Source organism: Megalobrama amblycephala, linkage group LG8 (assembly GCF_018812025.1).
Source record: "Megalobrama amblycephala isolate DHTTF-2021 linkage group LG8, ASM1881202v1, whole genome shotgun sequence".
Taxonomy (NCBI): Eukaryota; Metazoa; Chordata; class Actinopteri; order Cypriniformes; family Xenocyprididae; genus Megalobrama; species Megalobrama amblycephala.
In genome coordinates this window covers 3,052,904-3,074,746 of record NC_063051.1, presented here as the reverse complement: position 1 = coordinate 3,074,746, position 21,843 = coordinate 3,052,904, and the positions used below count along the sequence as shown (strand labels likewise).

At 36.5% G+C, this 21,843-nt stretch overlaps 2 protein-coding genes across 3 annotated transcripts in view; one reads left to right on the top strand and one right to left on the bottom strand.

Moving 5' to 3' along the window:
- kif5ab (kinesin family member 5A, b) overlaps positions 1-6,538 on the bottom strand; it is a 28,073-nt gene extending 21,535 nt beyond the window's left edge. The window contains 1 exon segment of the mRNA XM_048198701.1: positions 6,148-6,538. Coding sequence (XP_048054658.1) covers positions 6,148-6,276 — 129 coding nt within the window. The 5' untranslated portion in view covers positions 6,277-6,538.
- A 1,539-nt stretch (positions 6,539-8,077) lies between these two features.
- dctn2 (dynactin 2 (p50)) lies at positions 8,078-21,742 on the top strand. 2 transcript variants are annotated; one of them, XM_048198696.1, is made up of 15 exons: positions 8,078-8,266; positions 9,596-9,664; positions 11,990-11,995; positions 14,625-14,721; positions 14,800-14,861; positions 14,940-15,038; positions 15,183-15,343; positions 16,760-16,910; positions 16,989-17,054; positions 17,191-17,229; positions 17,476-17,553; positions 18,824-18,895; positions 18,976-19,078; positions 20,950-21,041; positions 21,125-21,742. In XM_048198696.1, exons 1-15 carry the CDS (start codon positions 8,231-8,233, stop codon positions 21,209-21,211), a joined length of 1,218 nt encoding a protein of 405 aa, XP_048054653.1. In that variant the 5' UTR covers positions 8,078-8,230; the 3' UTR covers positions 21,212-21,742. The 2 variants fall into 2 exon arrangements, with proteins under 2 accessions (XP_048054653.1, XP_048054654.1); XM_048198697.1 differs by lacking the exon at positions 11,990-11,995.
- Positions 21,743-21,843: the final 101 nt, after the last annotated feature.

The following is a 21,843-nucleotide window of genomic DNA, read 5'->3' as shown; positions in this document are numbered from 1 at the left end:
GATGGATGATTGATGGATGGATGGATGATGGATGGATGGGTGGATGAATGGATGTATGGATGAATGGATGGATGATTGATGGATGGATGGATGATGGATGGATGATTGATGGATGGATGGATGATGGATGGATGGGTGGATGGATGAATGGATGAATGGATGAATGAATGGATGGATGGATGGATGTATGGATATGTGGATGGATGGATGAATGGATGAATGAATGGATGGATGGATGGATGGATGGATATGTGGATGGATGAATGGATGAATAAATGGATGGATGATGGATGGATGAATGGATGGATGAATGGATGTATGGATGAATGGATGGATGATGGATGGATGGATGATGGATGATGGATGGATGGATGATGGATGGATGGATGATGGATGGATGATTGATTGATGGATGGATGGATGGATGATGGATGGATGGATGGATGAATGGATGAATAAATGGATGGATGATGGATGGATGGATGGATGGATGGATGGATGGATGGATGGATGGATGGATGGATGGATGGATGATTGATTGATTGATGGATGGATGGATGGATGAATGGATGGATGAATGGATGGATGAATGGATGAATAAATGGATGGATGATGGATGATTGATGGATGGATGATTGATGGATGGATAATTCCTCACAAACACTTTACATACATGAAACACATGTAACACACACACACACACACAGTTTTGCCTGTTATAATTAAACATGAAGGCAATTAGAGCTGAAGCAACACATGATTCACATTGAGCTTCAGTCAGTAATTAGTCCCTCTGCTGTTTCCATGAGCTTTAATTGATCCTCAGAAGAGCATCAAAGTCTCCAGAGCAGAAAAACACCTGAAGAGTCTCACATGCGCACACACACACACACACACACACACACACACACACACACACACACACACACACACACACACACACTATATCCAGAGCGGCACATCAGTGATGACAGAACTCTTAACCTCACTGGAGTGTTTCTGTCTGTCTGAAGGAATCATAAACAAACACACACAGTGTTTACGGTTTAAGCTGCTGTCGGTGTGGAGATGAGATGATCAGCACACGCGTGTGCATCAACACAATCTGTTTTAATCATCTCACAACTGCCCAGAGTTCCACAGGAAATGAAATTAAGAGCAGATTCAGGAGCGAGGGAGATAAAACATCCGCAGCTGAGCCTGGGGGATTGTGGGATACGCTCTAATGGCTTCAGTCCAGCAGAGCTTGACTATTAACATTTACCTCTTTATCGGCTCCATCCCTCCATCCCTCTCTCCACTGCTGCTGTTCACTCACGATCATGTTTACAATGATCAGCATGTGCGTCTGCAGTGTTTGTGCTCCAGATAGGAACGATCTCAATAAAAATATGTAATAATGCACATCATAACTGTTAAAACAGGAAGGTGACGTGACTCCTGCAGACAGCTGCGTTTGAGAAGCATCATGTGCTGCTGCTGCTGAAAACTGATCCGTCTGCAAAAACACCCTCTCTCTCTCAGCTAATTTCACTCCTCTATTTTCTGCTGCATTCGTATCTTTCTTTCATCTCTGTCTTTCATTGAATCCTCCAGCGGTTCGTCTCTCCTGCAGATCTGGTGTCAGATTGAGTCTCACACAGAAAGACTTTCAGGACAGACTTCTTAAACGAGGATGGTGAAGGTCACTGACATTAACACGAGTCTGGAGCTTCAGATTCACTGAAGGAGACGAGAACAGAAGAATGGATAGAAACTGCAGGATTGAATGCAGTGTTTCTGCTGCAGAAGAGCTCAGCACACTGAGGATGAATTATGAAATGCGTATCAGGAGAGTACTATTGAAAATTATTACAAACTGAAATTTAATTTACATTCTGGAGGAGCAGCACATTTACATCCAAAAGCTCATTAATCTACCCGAAATAGATCTAAACCACAGACGGCAGCAATAAACGGCTTAAATTATTCCCTTGTTCAAAGTCTTGATGATGTTTTTGGGCTCTACTAGATTGAATGTTGATTATTCTCCTCATATTCTCCATTGTTGCAGCTCCTCTCTTCCCAGTCTGTCAGTAACGCTCTGTCTCTATGAAGCTCCTCCTTCTGAAAAGCACAATGTGCTCTGATTGGTCGGCTGGAGCAGTGTGTTGTGATTGGAGTTTGGGAATTGCCCCGCCCCTTACCATAACCGCCAGTTTCAACTAACTCATCCAGGCCCCGCCCCTGTGCATGAATTATTTAAATGAGGAATATTGTGACGAAAACTCAAGATGGAGTTCAGAAACACTGATATAGAGAAGAACACATTAATAAGGATAAACTGGAAAAAGCAGAATTGATGCTCTTTACATCATCTGAATAATAAACATAAAGTGTTTTGTGTGTCTCTCTCTGTACGTGAAACTTGGATCAAGCCAGAAATTCAGAAATTTAATGATATCAACAATATAGGTTTATAGGGTGATTTTAAACACGTTTTCTGCTGAGTTCAGCGTTTGCCACGCAGCAAAAATAGGAGCTCTAATCTGGGTCGCAGCATTGCACGGCTTTTAGGAGTATATTGAGCTTGAATTCACACAACTATCCTTTAATATGGGCTCTGATTCCAGCTTTAGTAGACGAGCAAAAACACAATTTTTTTCCGAGGCTCTTTTCTTACATTGAATCTGTTTGGCTCCAGACTCTTGATAGCATTGAGGTTTAATTAATTATTCAGTGATGCATTTTCAAGAGGAAAACAAATCAGCAATTCATGTTTTATTTACTGCACTGTAGAAAATTGCACATAAATTGACTGCTTTTGTTCGTCAAAAATATTAACACGAGTGAATCAACATGCCTACATTAGGTTACAACAAAAGTCATTTTTAAAGTGCCCCTATTATGATATTCCCTTTCATATAGTGTGTAATAAAGCTGTTTGTGAATGTAAAAAGTCTGTTTCAAAGATCAAAGTGCAGATAAATGGAGTTTTCGTCAGTAATTCAGTCTCACTTCCTGCTGAACCTACGTAGGTTTGTAACTAATTTGCATAATGTCAGCCTATTGGCCGAACAGCGTCTCTTTGCCCCGCCCTCAATCACTGTAGTTGTATCTGAGACTGGAAGGGTTTGGTTCGTGTTGTTCATGTCGAGAAGATGCTGTTTTCTCCACTTTGATGAGATTGATACGGTGAAACTGTTACTGTTACTAGAGCTGAGATTCAGATATGATAATGAGCGTTAGGTTTCTGACCAATCAGAGCAGAGCAGCTCTCAGAAAGGCGGGGTTTAGAGAGACAGAATCTGTGATCGAAGTGTTTCAGACACTGAGAGAAAAGAGCTGATGCTGCAGTGGATATTATGAGAACATTAAAGTGTTTTTTTGTCATTTGATGAATGTAAACCTGCTGTAGGAAACTCGAAAACAACATTAGGAACCTTTAAAGGGGTTTTTGGTTATGATTTGACTTTTTTAACTTTAGTTAGTGTGTAATGTTGCTGTTTGATCATAAACAACATCTGCAAAGTTACGACGCTCAAAGTTCAATGCAAAGGAGATATTTTCATTCCATTATATTTTTAAACGGCTGGTAGGAACTACAACAAGCTTAGTGACATCACAAACCCTAAAATTTACATAAACCCCGCCCCCAAGAACACACAACAAAGGGGGCGGGGCCATGTTGGGCTGCTTTAGAGAAGAGGAAGAGTAGTTTTTGTAAATGCCGTCATTTTACGCCGGACTGCTTCACAAACGAGGGTCAATTCAACACAAAAGATGAACATGACGGCACATGCTAGTGGATGAGTTGATCAACTCCACAGCAACTACATCAATTTATCCACTAACCATTCAGAAACGCCTAAAAGTTGTAACTTCTTCCTGAGTCTCTCCATCAGTGTCGACTCCGGTTTGAACAATGTAAGGCTGAACACCGTTTCTGACAATCCTCATTTTGGCTGCGTGAGATTCTCCAGCTTTGTTGTTGTTGAGCTGTTAAAGCTCCGCCCTCTTCTGGAAAGGGGGCGGGAGCAGCAGCTCATTTGCATTTAAAGGGACACACACAAATAGGGGCAAATTTGACAAGCTATTATAAATGATCTGTGGGGGATTTTGAGCTGAAACTTCACACACACATTCTGGAGACACCAGAGACTGATATTACAGGTGCTCTTTAATATAGTATAATAGGGGCATTTAAGGGTCCTACATACAACTACACATTTTGACAGCGACAGTGAAATTTTACCAGGTTTTCTCTGACATCAACACACACATCTACACATCTCTACTGTACAGCTGCACTCTTGACCTCAGACCAGACAACAAAGCCGTGTGCATGACACAGTGTCTCTTTCAGGTTGTATGCTGCATGCTTTTAAAGGCTGTGGACATAATCAAAGCCGACAGCCTCGTTCTCAGACTTCTGATGCAAGTCAGGATGTGAATCACTCGAATAATAATATCTGCACAAATGACACTCGGGAGTTCAGCAGTGCTCATTTATCTCAATGCTTCACTGATGAAAAACCTGCCCGGCCTTGAAGACGGTATGAAATGAAAGCGAATGCAGTGACATTAAGGTTTTTAAATTTTAAAGTTTGTAACAAAGTTTCTGCACAACCGGAATGACCCATTTATCTGAGTATGCCTCACACACACACACACACACACACACACACACACACACACACACACACACACACACAGATTTCTACCCATTTAATGGACCCCATTCACTTCCATAGTATTTTATTTCCATAATATGGAAGTCAATGTGGTCCATCAACCCCTATTCTTCAAAATATCTTGAAATTTCTGTCATTAATTACTCTCCCTCATGTCGTTCCACACCCGTAAGACCTTCGCTCATCTTCAGAACACAAATTAAGATATTTTTGATGAAATCCGAGAGACTCGTCCATAGACAGCAATATAATCAACACTTTCAAGGTCCAGAAAGATACAAAAAACAGTCATGTGACTGCAGTGGTTCAACCTTAATGTTATGAAGAGACGAGAATACTTTTTGTGCGCAAAAACAAAACAAAAATAACCACTTTATTCAACAAATTCGTCTCTCGTCAGACTCATACGCATACATAAACATGGAAGTTCAGCAGAATGCCGACTCATTATCGGCCGGCTCCTGCGTCAGCATCACACGCATGCATTGTGCTGATCATGTGATCAGCGTCGGCCAATACTGAGCCGGCGTTCGGACATAGAACCTGGAAGAGCTGCAACGTAAATAGCATAGCAGAATGACAGGAGAGAGATGATTTTTTTGAATAAAGTGCTTATTTTTGTTTTGATTTTGATTTTTCGTCTCTTCATAACATTAAGGTTGAACCACTGCAGTCACATGACTGTTTTTTGTATCTTTCTGGACCTTGAATTTGTTGCTTTCTATTTCTATCTAAAAAAAAGCCACTCGGATTTCATCAAAAATACCTTAATTTGTGTTCTGTAGACGAATGAAGGTCTTACGGGTGTTTAACGACATGAGGGTGAGTAATAAATTACAGAAATTAAATTTTTAGGTGAACTAACCCTTTAAGTCTAAAGTTCTGGTCGAACAGGATTATGATTTCACTGTGAACTGAAGTCAGATGTTTGCAGCAGCTGATTTCACATCAAGATTTTGGTAAATAAACCTTGATTTAATACAGTTACATCGTAATACTCATTGGTGCTGCTCACCCACATAGAGTTTATTACTGTCAAATCATGAGTCATAATTACAGCACATAAAAACAACATTTATTTCAGACTGTCTGTCCATCATGGCAGATGGATGGAGTTTTAGCAGCAGTGTGTGTGAATGTGTGTGTGTGGGTGTTTATGTAAATGAATATAGAGGAGACACGGAGGACAATTCCAAGATGAATTTATATATATATATATATATATATATATATATATAGATGCTTGAGGTTCTGACTCTATTGTTTTGTAGGTATTTATAAATGCATGCATAAATATGTGACACAAATCTGAATTAATCAGTATGCAGTAGTGAGAATTTCATTAAAAATGAACAGCACCATCTGGAGGAGTGTGAAAATGAAACTTTGATAATGATCCATCTGCGTCAATTTACTGACATACAACTTGCTATTTATAACATCTCAGTAAAGAGGAAAACTTGCACGAACTCACCCCAATGATGACAGTGTCATCTCCCTGAAATGTGGGAATATATTTGTCTCCACGGAGGATTTCGGACTGATTCAGGGGTCTGAAGCGACACAACACCCTGATGTTGCATTCTGCGCTGTTCTCAGCCATCCTGTGATGCTGCACTACAGATTTGACTCTGATTCCTCAGATCTGATGCTCACAGATGAACAGATTCACTGACAGACGAATAATCCGTGTGATGGGGAGCGCGCGCGCCGTGAACGAGCTGCTCTGTCGCAAACGCGCATCAAAACATTCTGCAAACAGAATCCGTCGTTAGAACGCGCAGCCCTCGGGTGTTTGTGTGAATCGCTCTCTCGAGGCTGTGTTGTGAGTGTGATTAGTGCTGCAGATGTGCAGAAGCGTGATGCTGCAGGGATACGGAGACACACGCGCTTGGTACCGCTCCTCTCTGATTGGTCAGTATTTGACAGGGGGCGGGGCGTGTGCTGTCAACTTATATTTTAGCCATAACTACTTTTCACAAAGATATATATCATAAATAAATAGTTTCACATATATAAAAGCAAATTAAAGGGGCTCTTGAAATTACATTTTCAAATTATTTTTAAATGCCAAAAACTTGGAGCCATTTCCATGATACTATATATTAAAGGGTTAGTTCACCCAAAAATGAAAATAATGTCACTAATTACTCTCCCTCATTTCGTTCCACACCCGTAAGACCTTCGTTCATCTTCAGAACACAAATTAAGATATTTTTGATGATAAGATATTTTTCCTTTAAAGGATTAGTTCACTTTCAAATTAAAATTTCCTGATAATTTATTCACTTCTATGTCATCCAAGATGTTCATGTCTTTCTTTCTTCAGTGGAAAAGAAATGAAGGTTTTTGAGGAGAACATTCCAGGATTTTTCTCCATATAGTGGACTTCACTGGGGTTCAACGGGTTGAAGGTCCAAATGTCAGTTTCAGTGCAGCTTCAAAGAGCTCTACATGATCCCAGACGAGGAATAAGAGTCTTATCTAGAGAAACCATCGGACATTTACTAAAAAGGAAATAAAAATTTTATACATTTTAACCATAAATGCTCATCTTGAACTAGCTCTCTTCTTCTTCTTCTCTATTAGAATTCCAGCAGTGTAGACGCTGCTAAGTGTATTACTGCCCTCCACAGGTCAAAGTTTGAACTAAATTGTCATAAACAATATACGAGTGCAAGTATATAACAATTTAGTTCAAACTTTGACCTGTGGAGGGCAGTAATACACTTAGCAGCGTCTACACTGCAGGAATTCAAATAGAGAAGAAGAAGAGAGCTAGTTCAAGATGAGCATTTATGGTAAAACATCTATCATTTTTAATTTTTTTTAGAAAATGACCGATCGTTTTGCTAGATAAGACTCTTATTCTTCGTCTGGTATCGTTTAAAGCTCTTTGAAGCTGCACTGAAACTGTAACTTTGACCGTTTGGGCTCCAGTGAAGTCCACTATATGGAGAAAAATCCTGGAATGTTTTCATCAAAAACCTTCATTTCTTTTCGACTGAAGAAAGAAGGACATGAACATCTTGGATGACATGGAGGTGAGTAAATTATCAGGAAATTTTAATTCGAAAGTTATGGAAGCCCGTTTCCGCCACTAAAAAAAAAAAAACTCCACTAAAAAAAAATAAAAAAATAGCCACTAAAAAAAAAAAAGATTAATTGCGACTTTATATCTCAGAATTCTGACTTTATAACTCGCAATTGCGAGTTAAAAAGTCAGAATTCTGAGATAAAAAGTCGCAATTAATCTTTTTTTTTTTTTTTTTTTGTGGGTTTTTTTTTTTTTTTTTTTTTTAAGTGGCGGAAACGGGCTTCCATAGAAAGTGAACTAATCCTTTAATATAACATCATAAAAAGCCTTGTCCTCTAGTCCTCGCGAGATCGCGCGAGGTTTTGTTTGTGTGTGACGTCACAGCTGTCGTTCGGCCTGTGTCTGTGAGCGCTCGCGCGTCATCCGCTTCATTCAGTCGTTTATATTTCCTTTAAAACTGCAGTAAAGAAACACGCCGCATATAAACTCACATTAAACTGCCTTTCCAAAGCGCGCTGCAATGGCCGACCCGAAGTATGCCAACCTGCCGGGCATCGTAAGTGATTCTTTCAGTCCATAATCCACAACAACAACAGTGCGGTGCATTAGCATTAGCCGCGGCTAGCGGTCTGAGGCGAAACATTCATTTATAAATTCACATTTACTGACCGATTGAGTGTCATGAGTAAACATAAGATGTACACGATTACTTTTAAAGTATTGAAGTTATTTGCCATTCTTGATTTTCAGATTCTTCAGAGGTGTTTTTAGCTCGTGTTTCTGACTGATGTTTGTTAAAGAAAACACACACACAACTCATAAATGCTGCTTAAATGATGTTTTTTCCAGCTCTGTTGCTTGTATGTTGTGTAAAGAGGCTGTTGTACAGCTTTATTTTGCAGGAGGGATGGTAAGAATTAGATGTTTGTGAAGGGCGTTGGCCAGATGTATCATGATGGGTGTATTAATGTCAATATTTTAATGTCACATGATGAGGCTGATGTCAGTCTGTATTGTTTACATGAACTATAGATTTACAGTATTGATCAATTAAGATGGGGTTCAATGGCAGGTTTTTACATTCATCGCTTCAGTCTTTAAAATGACAAACATAAATATTTTAATTCTGTCATTTAGGCATATTAGATGTATATAGATGTAGATGTTTTCCTGTAGCTCACTGGTTAGAGCACTAGCAATGCCAAGGTCATGGGTTCGATCCCAGGGAATGCAAATACTCAGATACAAATGTATAGTATAATGCAATGTAAGTCGCTTTGGATAAAAGCGTCTGCCAAATGCATAAATGTAAAATATAAATGTGTATATAAGGGTCAAAGACGAAAAAGGGTCAAGCATCAAAACAAAACGTGTCATACAACTTTATACAATCTCGTCAGGGATATTTGCAACAAAAAATCTATTTATGTCATATTAAAAACTAATTACGTTTACCCCAAATGCTAATTACTTGTAATTTTACATTTTTAAACTTTGCCACTATCCTAGTAAATTTGTTACTCATTTAAAAATGCAATAAAATTTAGTATGCTCACTTATTCTTTTATATATTTTAATATGTACAGGTCAGAATAAGTATGTTGTTTCAATTTTTACATAAATATAAGTGACAGTGGAACATTATTTCACCCACATTTTGACATTTTATTTTCCCAAAACTTATTTGAAACCTTAAAAGTAGATGTTTTACTTGCATTTTGTGTTTCTGTGTATATAAAATCACTTTTGTACATTTCTATTGATGTGGACATCTCAATGTCTTTGACCCATTTATTTATTTACACACACACTGAGGATTAATGTCTGTATTATATTACTGAAGTGACATCATCATCAATATTAAAATGACATCATTTCCCCCCAGGCCTCCAACGAGCCTGACGTCTATGAGACGAGTGATCTACCTGAGGATGATCAGGCGCAGTTCGAGTCGGTGAGTATCTGTATGTGTGTGTGTGTGTGTGTGTGTGTGTGTGATTTGAGCTAATTACTCTTTCCCTCCTCGTTCATTAACCCTCCATCACTGTTTGACTCGCTCCGGATGCTAGTTTGTGCAAGTAAGACGTCCATGTTTCTCTGATGCAGTAACTGCATGGGTTGAAATCTTCTTGTTTTCTTTTCTTGGACAGTCGCACCATTAGATTGGAGTGTTTTTTGATTTTAACTAAGAACAGGTTCATAAAAATGTCTCTGTGTGTGTGTGTGTGTGTGTGTGTGTGTGTGTGTGGTGTTATATTATGGTAAAAGTGTGGTACAGGTTGTAACTTGCTAGATATAGTTATTGAGTTATGAATAATCTCGATGACTCTGACTGGATTACTCCTGTAATATTATCACTTTAGAATTTGGCTCGTGTTCATAACATGAACAGAATTGCATTGAGGATTTCTAACTTAAATTTGTAAACCTAATGCTGTTACTAACTTCCTGTGAAAGGCCGTGGAGTGACGTTTAGCTGTTAAAGTGTGTTTTAAGGAACAAATGGTGATAAATTTGACAGTTTGACAGAAATAATGTGTGTGTGTGTGTGTTTCACTAACTTCCTTCTAGGGCTGCACAATTTGTGAGAAAAAAAAAAAAATTAAAATTTGCAATTTTTCACAGAATTATTTTTGTTGTGTTTTAAAATGCAATAAAAAATTGCTGTGCTTGTTTAAAGGGCTGCACAACATAAAATAACAATAATAAAGAATATATATTTTTTAGTATTATTGTTATTTTTACTAAATAAAAATATTAAACAAAATATTACTATTGTAATTTCACTTTAAAATAAAAAAATATTTAGGAGAAATAATAATTACTACTAATAATTTTATTTTACTATACAATTGTAAAATTATATTACTAATATTAATATAAAATAACAATGATAAAAAATATTTTTAGTATGATTATTATTATTACTACATAAAAACAAAATGTGACAAAATATTACTAAAATATTACTATTGTAATATTTCACTGTAAAATAAAAAGTAAATAGAAATAATAATTATTTTACTATACAATTGTAAAATTATATTACTAATATTAATATAAAATAACAATGATAAAAAATATTTTTAGTATGATTATTATTATTACTACATAAAAACAAAATGTAACAAAATATTACTAAAATATTACTATTGTAATATTTCACTGTAAAATAAAAAGTAAATAGAAATAATAATTATTTTACTATACAATTGTAAAATTATATTACTAATATTAATATAAAATAACAATGATAAAAAATATTTTTAGTATGATTATTATTATTACTACATAAAAACAAAATGTAACAAAATATTACTAAAATATTACTATTGTAATATTTCACTGTAAAATAAAAAGTAAATAGAAATAATTATTTTACTATACAATTGTAAAATTATATTACTAATATTAATATAAAATAACAATGATAAAAAAATATTTTTAGTATGATTATTATTATTACTACATAAAAACAAAATTTAACAAAATATTACTAAAATATTACTATTGTAATATTTCACTGTAAAATAAAAAAGTATTTAGGAGAAATAATAATTACTACTGCTAATAATAATTATTTTAATATACAATTGTAAAATTATAGTACTTTTCATCTTATATATATGTATATATGTGTGTATATATATATATAAATATAAATTCTTATTTAGTTAGATTTTTATAATGTTTTTATGATTGGCCTATCTTGTGTTCCCAAATCCACATATTTATTTTATTAAATCGCAGTCTTACAGTTTTATTTTGATGAATTGTGCAGCTCTTGTTCCTTTAGATGCTGCTCTGATTCTCTCATCTTTCCTCTTCCTGAAGTGATGGAGTCTGTCACACACACACACACACACACACACACACACACACACACACACACACACACACACACACACACACACACACACACACACACACACTCTGTCTCGTGTGTTAGTTTGTGTAAACTCTAATTGAATCTCGTCAGCAGGTGGAGGTAACGTTACCCACTGACCTGTGAGCGCTCGTGCGTTCACGATGATCAGATGATCAGCCGCTCGGGCCTGTGGGTGTGTCGTTACTCAGATCAGCTGTAATTAAGACTCTGATGAAATAAACAAGCAATCCAGTGATACTCACAACAACACGGCTCTGTTCTGCCCTCCCTCCAGCTCCTGTTGTGCATGTCATGTGATAACTACATTAATATCTCTCTCTCTCTTTCTCTTCCTCACTCTCTTCTGTTTTTCTCTTTCTCTTTTGCTCTAACTGTCTTTGGGGACCCAAGGAGCTGGTAAGAGTTTCTGATTCCCCTTTAACACGCAGTGACTCTTCTAAACCAATCAGATCGTGATCTGTGCATGTGCGTCTGTGAACTCCACACGCATTTGGACTGACGCTTCCTCTCTGAGCATTAATGCGGATGCTGTCTGGAAATAAATCTGCTGATATTTGGCCGTTTCTGTGTGACTAATCAATCAGTGCTCTAAACGCAGCCAATTAAAACAGAAGAGTGTCAAATACTGTGTGAGTTCACCGTACGCTTGCATCCATCAGACGCTCTCTCTGTGGACGTGTGTTCGTGTTTCTCCAACTTTAATGGCCACAGAGTACAGATGTTTCAGCTTCATAGATTTCTTTCATAATAAACTTCAGTAGCGTTTGCTAAATTAGATTTACAGTAAAGAAGGGAAGGAGCCGTAGAAACACACTAAACATCATAACCTTTCACAGTTTTGCAGTCAAGCGTAGATGTTTTGAGTTTGCTGCAGTATTTTAGAGATGCTCGAGCTTATTAAACACCTGCGCCGTCGCCTGACTCTCTTCTGTCAGATTGATGTGTGTTTGAGAGAAGGAAATGTAGGGCTGGGTATTGACATAATTTTCACGATTCGATTTGATTACAATTTCGATTCGACATCGATTATTTTGGATGTAGTATTTCAGTCTCAACTAATGCTGTAAACTACACATGAGAGTCAGCTGGTGCTACTATAATAATATCAAAGGTCAAATTAACTTATTTATATACAAACACTTAAATTACACTCAATGTTTTTATTATAAATAACGTTTAGAATTACATAATCATATTTCTACTCCAATTCGAATTTAAATCACGGCTGTTTTTTATTCAAACATGCATTAAATATTGAAGAACATTAAAAATTATAATGAATATGTAACGGTGCATAGCTATATTTATCTTTCTAGAGTTCACTTTTCTATCTGACTAATGAGTTTATGGTCACTGAATGTGTTTTTCTGAGGTAAATGTGACGTCACGTGACACTGAAGCTGTTTTATTGAGGTTGAAACACTGATTGATCGATTACACGAGACATGATACGGATTTCAGTAAGTTGTACTGTATATTTTAACATACAGTACAGTCCAAAAGTTTGGAACCACTAAGATTTTTAATGTTTTTAAAAGAAGTTTCGTCTGCTCACCAAGGCTACATTTATTTAATTAAAAATACAGTAAAAAACAGTAATATTGTGAAATATTATTACAATTTAAAATAACTGTGTACTATTTAAATATATTTGACAAAGTAATTTATTCCTGTGATCAAAGCTGAATTTTCAGCATCATTACTCCAGTCTTCAGTGTCACATGATCCTTCAGAAATCATTCTAATATGCTGATCTGCTGCTCAAGAAACATTTATGATTATTTTCAATGTTGAAAACAGTTGTGTACTTTTTTTTTTTCAGGATTCCTTGATGAATAGAAAGTTCAAAAGAACAGCATTTATCTGAAATACAAAGCTTCTGTAGCATTATACACTACCGTTCAAAAGTTTGGGGTCAGTAAGAATTTTTATTTTTATTATTTTTGAAAAGAAATTAAAGAAATGAATACTTTTATTCAGCAAGGATGCATTAAATCAATCAAAAGTGGCAGTAAAGACATTTATAATGTTACAAAAGATTAGATTTCAGATAAACACTGTTCTTTTGAACTTTCTATTCATCAAATAATCCTGAAAAAAAATATTGTACACAAATATTTTGTACAATTGTACACATTAAATGTTTCTTGAGCAGCAGATCAGCATATTAGAATGATTTCTGAAGGATCATGTGACACTGAAGACTGGAGTAATGATGCTGAAAATTCAGCTTTGCATCACAGGAATAAATTACTTTGTCAAATATATTCAAATAGAAAACAGTTATTTTAAATTGTAATAATATTTCACAATATTACTGTTTTTACTGTATTTTTAATTAAATAAATGTAGCCTTGGTGAGCAGACGAAACTTCTTTTAAAAACATTAAAAATCTTAGTGGTTCCAAACTTTTGGACTGTACTGTACCTTCAGATGTTCATGTTTATTTCGCTGTAACTGGTATTAAAGCGGAGGAGAGGATGATCACATGCTTCTCTCTAACTGAGGCGCTAAAGCGATCCGTCACGCCACATTAAACAGCGGTATTTATTTTCTGAATCTCATAATAAGATGGACGTCATTTGAAATCTGAGACTTTGCTTCATATCAAAAGTAACAAAGATTATTGCGATTTATTGGATGGGAGGAGCTACATATTCTGCTCATTCATCAACTGAAAACAGACTAGACTAATCCATTCTTGGGATTTAAGAATCGATATCGGATAATCGATTAAAATCGAGAAATCAGTATTTTTTTACCCAGCCCTAATAAAATGATTGGTGCACGCACTGATGCATGATGGTCTGCGAGTGTTTCTGTTTGAGTGAATTAAATCAGTGTTTTGAATAACTTGAGCCGGACGAACGTCCTGTGAGATCACGGCACGCATGTCACTCTTAAATCAATCAGCCATGCCCCTTCTGTGGGAGGGGCCTCAAAGATTCAGCCAATCAGAAGCGTCTCCTTTATAATCAGACGTCTAGATGTTTTGGTGTGATTGGTTTATAACTCGTCTCGCAGGAGGAGCTGTGCAGCGACAGCGTGGAGCGGATCGTCGTCAATCCCAACGCTGCTTACGACAAGTTCAAAGACAAACACGTCAGCGCCAAGGGTTTGGGTGAGTACAGCGATTTCCTCAAGCAGCTCTTTCAAAAGACACCGTTTATGTTTGTTAAATGTATATGATTGTGTGCAGATTTCTCGGACCGCATCAGTAAGAATCGCCGGGTGGGCTACGAGTCTGGAGAATACGAGCTTGTGAGTGATCCGTCATGATTGGTTTAGTTTATGGAGCCTCTCGGCGTTTGTTCTGATTCATTTCCTCTCGTCCTGCAGTTAGCCGAGGGTTGTGGCGTGAAGGAAACTCCTCAGCAGAAATATCAGCGGCTGGTTAACGAGATTCACGAGCTCTGCCAGGATGTGGAACGCATTCAGGTTAAACATTGACTTCTCTTTCATTACTTCTCGTATACTCTCACCATCTGCAATATTTTGATTTTATAGTGACTTTAATTGCATGAATTTGTTTTCACTCCTCGTGTGTGTGTGTGTGCCGTTCATGTGTGTGTGTTTCTGCAGGTCAGCACGAAGGAGAGCAGTGCGGAGGAGCGCTTGACTCCGGTGGCTTTGGCTCAGCAGGCGGCGCAGCTCAAACAGCAGCTGGTTTCTGCTCACCTGGACTCTCTGCTCGGACCCAACGCCCACATCAACCTCACCGACCCTGATGGAGCTCTTGCCAAGTGAGTCAAGCTCTGAACTTCTGTGGCCGCTTGCTGAAACTGCTTAGACTAATCCTAAAAGTGAGTCAGCTGGTTCTGACTTTATAAAGTCAGCTACATAAAAATGTGATTTCTGATATTCTCAAACTAGTTTTTAAGAAACAGTCTTAACATAGTGGCTGAGTTTATGCATCTGACCGCTGCTTTTAGTTCATCAAAAATCTGTTTTAGATATTCTAAGTAGTGCTGTCACATGATTAATCGCATCCAAAATAAGTTGGTTTTTACATAATATATGTTTGTGTATAACTATTATGTGTATATATAAATACACACACATACATGTATATATTTAAGAAAAATGTGTTATTTATTTATATAAAAACTTTAATAATTATATATAATTATTGCAAATATTTATTAAATATATACATGCATGTGTGTATTTATATATATATATATATATATATATATATATATATATATATATATATATATATATATATATATATATATATATAATAATTATACACATTATACACTTTTAGTTTTGGATGCAATTAATTGTGTGACAGCACTAATTCTGGTTTCAAACTGGGGTAAGAGAAAAGTGTAAAGAAAAACAGTGTAATAAAATGTACAAAAAAAATCATAAAAATAAGATTAAAATAAATAAATAAATAAATAATTGATTTAATAATTAAAACAATTACATTAAAATAAATAAATAGCATTTAACAGTACAGTAATATAATGAGTAGAAAAAGACAAATTAATTTTTTTTTTTAATATTTTAAATAATAATATTAATAATTTGTAATAATAATTATTCACAGTATAAATTGGTTCTTTATACCAGAAACTATATAATTATTTTAGTTTTAATATAGTTTATAAAAAAAAAAAAAAAAAAAAAAAAAAAAAAAAATATATATATATATATATATATATATATATATATATATATATATATATATATATATATATATATATATATATATATATTAGTTTTTGTTAATTTTATTTTATTTTTTAAAAAATTTTTTTAGGTTTAATTTATTTTTATTTGTTTTAGTTTTTATCTATTTCCAGTTAATAATAAATGTAGTGCTTCAACTTAAACTTATTTCAGTCTATTGCGAAGGCAACATTTCTAGTTTTTCAGTTAACAGAAATGCTTTCAATTTAGTTTTGTTAATGATAATAGCCCTGTATAGATGCCTTTTAAGGTTAGTGAGGATGATCAATATCTGGGGGTTTGTGGATCTAAAAGACAATCTCAGTTCTAGGACACATTTAGTCATCCTGATCAACAGACACAACACAGAACGTGATGCATTATCGTACATACGAGTTTCCTGGTGGGAAAGATCTAGTCAGAGTGTCCTGCTCTTGAGTGTGTGTGAAGCTGACTCTTCTCTCCGTCTCTCGGCGCAGGCGGTTGTTGACTCAGCTGGAGGTGGCGCGGGGCGTGCGGAGCGGGTCGGGTGGAGAGGGCAAGACGGCGCCACCTAAAGGCCCGGATGGAGTGATTCTCTACGAGCTTCACAGCCGACCAGAGCAAGAGAAGTTCACTGAATCTGCCAAGGTACGGCTTCCGTAAAACATGCAGTGATGTCACTTCCTGAGGTGGTTTCTGACGCAGACGTTCTCTCTGTGACTGTAGGTCGCTGAGCTGGAGAGGCGGTTGGCTGAACTGGAGATGTCGGTGGGCTCCGGCTCAGATAAACAGGTGCACGAGATTAAGAAAATTGAGCTGTTTTTTCCTCCATATTCTCACCATATCAGACTATATGAGCCATAAAAACCTGATGGATCAAATGACACACATTCAAACATTATAAAAACCTTTTGTGTGTGTTTTCCAGGGTCCGCTCAGCGCCGGGGTGCAGGGAGCCAGTCTGACGGTGAACAAACACACACTGATCTCTAGAACCGCAGCTTTAGTGTGAACAATCATCATCTTTACTCTCAGAGACGCGTTAATGAACATTACATGCATGTCAGCGACTGTGAAATCACCTAAAAGTGCAAAGATAGCAGATCAGCTGTAAAAAACATTAGGATACCACATGACGACTTTCATTGCTTGATGTAAAATGAGTGAATGTGGTCATGTGATGTGAGTAATAACAGCTCATAACTCTGTGCAGGACACTATAGAGCTGCTGCAGGCTCGGGTCAGTGCGCTGGACGCCGCCACTCTGGACCAGGTGGAAGCCAGACTACAGGTACACATGACCACGCTCGGGGAAACCGCTCGTCTCATCAGCGTCACATGGTGTTCAAGGCTCGAAACTGATGGGATTAGTTCTCAAAAGTGCCTTTATGCATTTTTCAGCATCTCATCAAATAAAAATCTGACCTAACCCATAAAAACAGCAGATATGAGTTCACAGCGAGGTCTGTTTTCATTTTTAAATTTTGTTGAATGATTAATTAAATGTTAAAATGTCTTATTATTTATCTTAATATTAAATATCTTATTATGTACTAACTTATTAGACCTAAAATGAGAATTCATTTGCTTCCTGGGAAGAAGAAAAAAATAAAATAAATAAATATATATATATATATATATATATATATATATATATATATATATATATATTAGAAAATTTACACTTAATGATCCTTAAATTATAATAATACTAATTATATATATATATATATGAAGAGTTTGGTTCCAAAACGCAATAACTCCATTTTGATTATTTTGAGTAAAAAGGTGTTTTCTTTACCAAGTAAGTGGCAAGATGAAAACCCCTATTTTCTGTTTCAAACTTTCAGATAGCATCTTTTGGATATAAAAACATTAAAAATTCAAATCTACATTTTGATTTTAAAAAGTTTATTATAAAAATGTATTATTTTTTTTCCCAAAATGCAATAAATCCATGACACTTTTTTTTTTCCAAAATGCAATTAATTCGTCAATATAAAAGTTATTTTTCAAATTGAAAATACACAACAAAGTAAGTTGATTCACATATATGACAGAGTCTAAACTTTGCCAATATTTATCTTATATTCAGCCAATTTACTAAAAATACATTCAGCCGTCGCTCCAATGGTCATCTTGTTAATGTTATGAATTATTTGTCATTACCGATTAAAGAGTATCTGGCGTTACATTGGTATTAAAAACGGCTTTTAAAAAAGCCTTTAGTGTTTACAGTGCGTGGAATGGTGCGCTGTGATTGGTTGAGAGCGGATATATCGCATTCTGCAGAAAAAGGAGACTGGCGTTTGTCGCGTTTGGGAAGAAAGGGAGAAAACATGACAGAATATCACGACGGATATCGCATTTTGCGCAAAATTAATAAATGACTTTTCAATACCAACCAGATACAATACTGATTTTGGCGGAAACTCAATTTTTTGAAAATGGCGTTTATCGCGTTTTGGAATCAAACTCTTCATATATATATATATATATATGCTTTTAAATGCACTTCCTCCAGTGGCTGAAGTGACTGCTTGTTTTCTGTTTTTCTTCAGAGTGTTCTGGGGAAGATGAATGAAATCGCCAAACACAAGGCGGCCATTGAGGATGCTGAGACCCAAAATAAGGTGCGTCCTCACGCCCGTCCCACATGACTTTACTGCTGTCATCATCAGATGTAGAATGAACGAGGTCTCGTGTGCTTCAGGTGTCGCAGCTGTACGATGTGGTTCAGAAGTGGGATGCGATGGCGACGTCTCTCCCGCAGGTGGTGCAGCGACTGACGGCTGTCAAAGAACTGCATGAACAGGGTAACGTTTACTCTCTCACCTCATCTGTTGATCTTCATCAGCAGTTTATAGTGCGTTTCACTGCTGCCTTTGGCCTGCGATTTAAATAACTGGTTAAAGGTGCAATATGTAAGATTTTTGCAGTAAAATATCCAAAAACCACTAGGCCATATTTTGTTCACTTGAGTACTTACAATATCCCAAATGTTTGCAACTATTTGTAAATCGTGAGAAAATTGCAGTTTTAACCAAGGCTCCGGGACGTGTGAGGAGTCGCCTGTCAATGGCGTCATACCCGCGTTACCCTCGGTTTACGGTTTATTTTGTAGAAACCATGGAAACACCAAAAACGCTTTAATATTTACATGTTTTAATAGTCAAGGGAACAACTGTTTTGATATATTTGTAGACAGAAAACTAATCATTGTTATATAGCTCAACACGTTTAGTCTTATCGTTTAAATCTAATGTTCTTGATGTTTTGCGAGTCTCATGCTTTACCATGCCTCAGAGAAAAACACTATTTTGTGAAGTAGCTAACATAGCATAATCAGATGCAGCTTTATTTTTAGTAACAGTAATACAGCATTTTCTCCATCATACAATACGTTAAAATTAATTGCATGCATTTATCAACACAATCATCCAGTATTTAATATGATATTGTAAAATCGATCTACTGTGTCATAATAAAAGTCCCGCTGCCCTTGATCAATCGCTCCAGCTCCTCGTTCAGCTCCACAACACTCGCTCCTGCTCTGCTTCACACTACAGTAACGTTAATAATCTCATCCATGAGCATGAGTTCTTCCCGAGTCCAATCCCTATTGTTTCCACCGGCTGTGAGGTGGAGACCACATATCCCAAGATTCCACGCTCAAACTTGGCGTCATCAAGCTACGCCTTTGTTTTGAATAGGCCCAGAAATCTTACATATTGCACGTTTTAATTGGCCAGAAAATTATGTAAAATGCCAAAAAATCTCAATGGTCTTAAAATGAGTCTTCATGTGCTTTCTGCAAAATATAATAATAAAAATAATTATTGTTATTATTAACCCCCAAAATAATAGTAGCACTACTACTACTACTAATAATAGTAATATAAAACTGTTGTTTTAATAAATTAAACATTTAAAAAGTCATGAAATTTGGCACACAGATGGAGGACAGTCTGAACTGTGTCCATAGCAAATTTAGAGTTTCTAACTCAATCCCTCTAGCGCCACCACCTGTCCAAACTTGCACTTAAATTTATGCTAATAACTTCTGAACCATAAGGGCTAGAAACAAAACTCGTAATGAAAATTTTCCTGCCGTTTTGAATTTTTCGAAAAACCTACTTTCGAACTCTTCCTAGGTTTTTGCTCCAATTTTCCAATTTTTCCAATTTTTTTGCTGACAAAAAAAGTTAAGTCGATTTGTCAAACTATTCTGGAATAACGTGCAAACAAATTTTATGTAGCGCTTGTGAAAATAGACGTAAGGTTCAATCTCCTCAACGCTTTATCGTATTCAGACCAAACTGGGTGCGTGACCTTTCGGCGCAGTGCCACCTACTGGCCCGGAGATACGAAAATGGATATTTTTGCTTATAACTTCTGAATGGTTTGTCCAAAAATCATAAAATCATCATTAGATTTTGGCCATCATGCCAAGTCGAATAATATCTAATTTTCACATATTGGTTATTTGGGGTGTTGTAGTAAAATTTTGTAGTGAAACTTTTATGAACGCATGAATATATCATTACAAAACTCATCAGCACAATGCTCTGAAGGAGTCTGAAGTTTTGGACAAGCACCACCTAGTGGTGAGAAAAAAATATTTGCATGCTTATAACTTTGGATAATGCTGTTTTTGATCTCATTCTTTTGTTCTGTGGTATTTCAGCGATGCAGTTTGGTCAGCTGTTGACCCATCTGGACACGACACAACAGATGATCAACAACTCGCTGAAGGACAACACCACTCTGCTGACTCAGGTATCGTTTGTGTCTCACTTCAGCACAAACTCTCTCGTGTCTCACAAACAAGACGTTAAACATGCTGCTGATCACATTTTCAGGTCCAGCAAACCATGAAAGAGAACCTGGTGGCCGTGGAGGAGAACTTCGCCGCACTGGACCAGAGGATGAAGAAACTCTCCAAATAAAGCTCATCCGTCGTACTCGAGGAGAGAGAATGAAGGAAGAGGCAGTTTGACGTTCCTCCCATTAGAATTGAGCTCTTTTTCTCATGTCGCCCTTTTGTTTTTCCGCAAAGCAGATGAAAGTGTAGATGAAGGTCGAGACCAAATATTTCACACTACAAACATCCTAAAGCTTCACCCTTCCTTCCCGAGACGCTTTATCAGTCCGATACTGTAACTCACGCACACAAACGCAAACCCAAAGTCTCAAACTGCCTGTTTGCGAATGATCTGATGAGTTCTGCAGCCGCGAACGGTTTGAAGCACTTTCCATCACGATCGACATGGACTCGTTCTGGAAGGTCGTAGAGCTGAAGTTGAGCAGACGCTGTGTGTAAATACAGGCTTATATGTACTTTAACTTGTTCTCACGAGAGATCGCTTGTAACCGTTATTGTATTATTAATGTGTGGATCACACTCCACAAATTATGATCATTTTCCAATATAGAATTTCAAATGCATCTCTGGATAATAAAATGCTTCCAGAAATCGATTTCATTCTGTTGTTGTTTTTTGAATGTTCACGTGTGTAAGTGTGTATAAAATGTTAAAAACATTCCAGGGTTAGAAATCGATTTGCCTGATTTATTGTAA

Coding starts and splice junctions, on each gene's coding strand:
- dctn2 (XM_048198696.1), top strand. CDS start 8,231: ATGGCCGACCCGAAGTATGCCAACCTGCCGGGCATC. Junction 15,039..15,182: donor AGGATGTGGAACGCATTCAG/GTTAAACATTGA, acceptor GTGTTTCTGCAG/GTCAGCACGAAGGAGAGCAG. Junction 17,055..17,190: donor GCTCCGGCTCAGATAAACAG/GTGCACGAGATT, acceptor TGTGTTTTCCAG/GGTCCGCTCAGCGCCGGGGT.